The sequence below is a fragment of the Geospiza fortis genome, unplaced genomic scaffold, assembly GCF_000277835.1.
Source record: "Geospiza fortis unplaced genomic scaffold, GeoFor_1.0 scaffold275, whole genome shotgun sequence".
Lineage (NCBI taxonomy): Eukaryota > Metazoa > Chordata > Aves > Passeriformes > Thraupidae > Geospiza > Geospiza fortis.
In genome coordinates this window covers 4,832,199-4,837,947 of record NW_005054341.1, presented here as the reverse complement: position 1 = coordinate 4,837,947, position 5,749 = coordinate 4,832,199, and the positions used below count along the sequence as shown (strand labels likewise).

At 51.6% G+C, this 5,749-nt stretch overlaps 1 protein-coding gene across 1 annotated transcript in view; it reads right to left on the bottom strand.

The window, feature by feature from the left end:
- The window catches only part of FOXA2 (forkhead box A2), a 3,454-nt gene extending 3,369 nt beyond the window's left edge, over nucleotides 1–85 (bottom strand). The window contains exon 1 of the mRNA XM_005422653.2: nucleotides 23–85. Within this exon, the coding sequence (XP_005422710.1) occupies nucleotides 23–85 (63 nt within the window). The remainder of the gene's footprint in view (nucleotides 1–22) is intronic.
- Nucleotides 86–5,749: the final 5,664 nt, after the last annotated feature.

Here is a 5,749-nt window from a genome sequence, read left to right as displayed (position 1 = left end):
CCCCCTGCCCGCAGCCCCGGACCGCCCGTCCCGGCGGGGACGAGGTGCCGGTGCCCCCCAAGTGCCGGATCCCCGCTCCCGGCATTCCGAAGGAGCTCTCTGCTCATCCAAAGGCTCGGGAAAGGGGAATTCTGGGAGGATGGGGTGAAATTTGGGATGTGGCTGCCGGGCAAGCTCAAGGATTCTGCTCTCTGCTCCTGGCTGGATTGGATGTGACTCCCCCCGCTGGTTTTCCACTCCCTTTTCCCTCGGACCAGGAGGTTTGTTCCGATGGATTCCAGAGAGGCAGGGATGAGCCTTTCCCTGGGCAATTCCCACCCTCAGGCCTGGGCCGTGCAGATGTTGGGGCAGATGTTGGCGCAGATGTGAGCACGTCTGGCACCTCCTCGCGAGGGTGGCCGGAGGTGACACCATCCCGAGCTCAGCAGCCTTCCCAATTTCCTGCTTTTTCCTCTTTGCCAGGCGCCACTTCCCTGCTTCGGCTCCACAGAACTTGGAATTTTGCCCCCACCAAAGGTGAGGATTTTCATCCAGGTGTGGACTGGGAGCTGCCCTTAATCCTTGGATTTTTGATCCTTCAGGACATTCCTACCACCCCAGACACTTAAATCCCATTTTCCCTTTGTCTGTCCCACAATTCTCCCATCCTGCTCCATCCATGGAGTGCATCCCGCCGGGAATGGTGGTGCCCATCCCGTTCCATGTCCGCACAGGGACAACCACAGCCACCACATCCCACTCCTGCTCCTCAGACAAAGCCTTTGTCTCGGGAACACGAGGACACGGAGCAATTCCAACATTTGTATTCAGCAACGTGGGCCCGGAAAAGCGGCTGGATGTGGGATCGACTCCGGAGGCTCCGCTCCCACATCCAACCACCTCCCGCTGTCTTCTCACCTTCCACACCGATAAAATTCATCTCTCCTAAGGAAAAGAAACAGGAAAATTTATATTTTTCCCATAAAAAGAATGTTTTTAGGAATACCAGGACGGCTCAAAAAGAAAAATTTTCTGTGGTGTCTTATTTAAACATTCCCGGTTGGAAAGAGCGAGTTCTGGGCCATCTCCACCTGATTTCTTCTCTTTAATATTTAACTAATATTTATTTTAAATTTAATTTTGAAATGATGCTCTTATTTGCATTGGGAGCCAAGGCTTGGGAGGCAGCTCCCACTTCCCAAGGGATGGCCGGAGCCTGGATGGGCTTTTCCTGCATCCATCCCTTGCAGCAACGCCAGTGCCTTCCCTCCAAGCTGGATAATTATCCCTCTTCTCCTGATAATTATCATCATTAATCCAGGATAATGAACTCTCCCGGTCGTGCTGCTCCTCCGAAAGAAAGGCAGGATTGGGTTTTTCCCTTGAAATCAGGAAATTGGGAGACAGAGGCTCCTGAAGAGCCGCCCTTCAGGAGGATTGCTGGAGACAAAAGGCAACTTGTCGGATTTATTGAGACCTTTCCCTGATAAGAGATGTAAATTATGGATGAATCAGTGCCTGGAAGCACTTCAGGAAGAGGTGGGAGATGGGATTGAGGAGGGAAGAGGGAAGGGTGAAGGTGAAGCAGGATAGGAAAGCTCCCATTGCTCCCGTGCTGCCTCTGGCTGGGTTTATTCCCAGTTTTTCCTGTAGGATCCATGTTTGAAAGGTCAAGAGCTCTGCTGGGTTGAGAGCATTCCCAGGAGCTTCTGTTCCAACAAGCAGAACAAACCACGGGAAGATGGATGAGGATGAGGATGACGATGACGATGAGGATGACGATGACAATGAGGATGAGGATGGTTCACATTCCTGAAGCTGGGAATTAAGCTGAGCATTCCCACCAAAGCTCTCCAGAAAGAGCCAACAGCACATCCCAAGGTCACATCCAGCACAAATTTGGGAGCACACACCAGGATCCTGCTCCTGAGTTCCCACAAATTCCATACATTGGGAAAAGTTACTTGAAGGACTCGGATGGGGACCACCGAAATTCCCTCTTTTTCCCCACCCACAGAGCCTCAGCTCTGGAACAGGTGCCGGAATTCCACTGGGAATTCCCACAATTACACCGGCCAATATTGACTCAACTATTTGAGGAACTCTTCAACCAAGTCCCTCCTAATTAGATTCCATATTAAATGGGGCTGCTTAATTCCGAGAAAGATTTTCCAAGGCCTTAGCAAGGCTAACAAAGGAAAAGCTGTCAGTGTGCAAAAATTTTGTCTCTTTAATATCCCAAGGATATCCATCCTTTTAACTCTGGAATGATATCCTTCAATCCCAGGGGCAGGCAACTTGGCTTCATCCACGAGGATTCCTGAGGATCCACATTTGGGATACATCCCTATTTCTGGCATTTTCACTCCCTGTTTTAACGTTCCTTCCTGCTCTGTAATTATCCAATGTGTCGATGAAGGGAAGGAGCTGCTGGAATAAAATAAAACCCTGGAAAGGCCCAATGGGAATAAATCCCCATTATTAGGAATGGAGCACCAGCAGTTATCCCAATGGGAACAACAACTTCCTGGGACAGCATTCCCAATGCTCCCTGGGGACAATGCCAGCATGAGGTGGGAATACTGGGATGGTGGGATGGGATCACAGCGGGAATGGGCAAAACCCCCTTGGAAGAGCCCAGCAGCCTCTGGAAAAGCTCCGGAGCAAAATCAACAGAGGGCATCTGCCGGCTGTTTGCCGTGGGCCACGTGATGCCCATTCCCGGCTTTCCAGCAGCACGTTTTGCTGGATAAACAAGATGCGCAGGCATCTGGAATGACGGCCGGAGGAGCCGTCTGGCTGCGGAAAACCGGGAGTTAACGGATTCATCCCCAGCTCCCACAGCACAGGGACGAGGATGAGCGGAGGGAGATGCCCAGATCAAGACAGAAAGGAAAGAAAGTCTTCCTCACATCCCAGGAAAATCCTGCCGTGGATATTTTCTCCCAGCGGGCAGGGGAATTTTCACCTGACTGAAATATCCGGGGTTTGGGTTCATCCCGGGAATTATTTTTTATGTTTAATGATCAGTTGCTGAAAACTGAAATGTCCTTGGGTTCCCAAGAAGAAAACAAACAGGAAGAAAATGGAATCTGGAGCCTCCTCCCAAAACCCTGGGCTTTAATAGCTCCCTGTTATTTCCTAACAAAACCCCTGCGCTGCTGGAGAGCTTCCAGCCTGGCTGAGGTGCTTCGATTCCCACTGGGAATTCGCTTCTCAGGACAGGGGGATGAATGACCCCCAAGGACAGTCCAGCACATCATCCAAGGAGCAGAATTAAGGGACCCAGCTCCCAAATTCCTTACACATCCCATAAAAGCAGAGATGTGCCCAGTCCCAGCCGTTCGGAACTGACGGGATTTGGAATGGGTGCTGGAGCAGGGAGACAGGAGCGTGTCCCAGCTTTCTCAGCGCTCCGGGAGGCTGCTTTTCCAAGGAGATCCATCGGAGACAGCCTCTCCGAGGATTCTGACGGACATTTATAGCCCTGTGAGTCATTCCCGGCCTTGTTTAAACCAGTTAGACCTGGCCAAGACCTTGAAAATAGCTCCATTTATCCCGAGCGGCTCCATTCCCGCGTTCCGGGTATAAATAGCCGGCGGAGCTGCTCCGAGCTCGGCAACGCAGGCACCGCTCATTCCATGTCACCCTCCGTGTCCCCTCCTGGCAGTCTGCTGCCAGGGCACCCCGTTTTCCTGGGAATGAGGTGTCCCTGGCAGCGCCCGCAGCAAAACAGCCGGAGTGGAGATTTCTGCTTCCAAAAAAACCACGGCAGCTTGGGATCGGGCCCTGTCTGGGAGTCTGCGGTTCCATGACCACTAATAGCAGGCCAGGATCACCCCATAAATCTGTTCGGGGTCGGCACAATCCCGGGTCTGTGCCTCGGGATGAGGCACTGGCGGCGCCGCGGTGACAGCAGGACACTCGGATCCCCCCGCCCTCCGCCTGGCCCGGCTGGATCACGGTGGGAATTTCGGAGCCACCCCATCCCAGCACCGCCCTGCAGGTCGCTGCCACCTGCAAGGATGTTCTCACGCACTTCCACTCTTCTCCAGGGGCAAAAAATATCCCATTTCAACTCGGGCTTTAAAATCCAGGGAAGCTTTGAGGGTGGGATCGACTTAATTTTGCCAGACAAATGGAAATCCTTTGTTTCCACTAAAAAAAAATTATTTTCAGTTTGAGGAGGAGCCTTTGACACCTGCTCCCAGCCCTGGTAAAGGTGGAAAACAGGGAATTTCAGGCTGCCTGTCCTGAGTGGGATGATGGCACAGTTCATCCCAGCCAGGCTGGCTCCCACAGCCAGAATCCAGAATATTTCCAAGAATTTTTCCCCCTAAAAGCTTTTTCCCCCTAGACACAGTGAATCCTCCCAGTAAAATTCAGAATTCCTGTGTCCTTGGGACCTCGTCCCCTGTGCTGCTGGCCTATGGCAGGCAGATGAATCCAGAGCCTTTGGATGCTAAATCCAGTGGGTTTGGGCTGCTAAATCCAGGGATTTTGGCCTTCAAAATCCAGTTGTTTTGGTTACTAAACCCAGTGCCTTTCGATTGGGAAACCCAGTGCCTTTGGCTACTGGATCCATTGCCTTTGGGCAACAAAACCTGGTGTTTTGGACTACAGAATCCAGTGCCTTTGGATTGGTAAATCCATTGCCTTTGGCTTGCTAAATCCAGTGATTTTGGACTGCTAAATCCAGTGCTTTTGGACTGTTAAATCCAGTGATTTTGGACTGCTAAATCTAGTGGGTTTGGCCTGTTTAATCCTGCGCCTCTGGGCTCCTAAATCAAGTTCTTTGGGCTACTAAATCCAGTGATTTTGGCCTGTTAAATCCAGTGCCTTTGGCTACTAAATCCAGCATTTCTGAGGCTACAAAACCCAATGCTTTTGGCCTGCTAAACACACTGTTTTTAGCCTGTTAAATCCAGTGTTTTTTGGCCTCTTAAATCCAATGTTTTTGGGGCTACTGAATCCAGTGGTTTGGGCCTGCTAAATCCAGTGCTTTTGGCCTCTTAAATCCAATGTTTTTGGGGCTACTGGGCTGCTGAATCCAGTGCATTTCCAGGGAAGAGCTGTTCTGCAGAGGGATGGAAAAGCTCTGTGATGGCGGCAGCTCCAGCTCTCTCCAAACATTTCTCCCCCCTCACTCTGATTTTTTTTCCCCTCAGAGGAAACAGTGCCCAAATCAACACCCGCCCCAGGAACGGTTTTCCGCGGATCGGACGGCACTTTCTGTCGGAAAAACTTCCAATCAGCTGCATTCCCGAGCTGGGCTTATTTTTCACAGTTTTCTGAGTGCGTTTTGTTTTGGTGCCAGAGTAAAGAGCTGCAGGGACAGACTCCAGCCCAACCTGCAGCAGCAGCAGCAGCAGCATCCTCGCTGGGTTTTGGGAAGGAGAGTGGGCTCTGACCTACATTCTCCACTTGGAAAAAGACAGGTTATCTCTTAACATCCCGAAATGCTTCTCCAGGGACATGAAGCTGTGATTTGGAGGCCGAAGGAAAACCGCCCTCTCCCCCAGAAGCAGCCTCCGGCTGTTTTGCAGCTCCGGCTGTTTTGCAGCTTCCCAATCCCTTTTCCAGAGGGTGGAACAACCCTTAACCAGAGCTTTTTAAAGCTCTCCCACCTTTGCCTCCTCTCTTCCTCCAGCTCGGTGTCCCGGCGGCGGCAGAACAAGACGGCTACAGAGCCCGCTGGAGCTGGTGGCGTGGAATACACTGGGAGGCCTTTTTTTTTTCCCTTGGAAAATATTTCCCTGCCGCAGGCTGC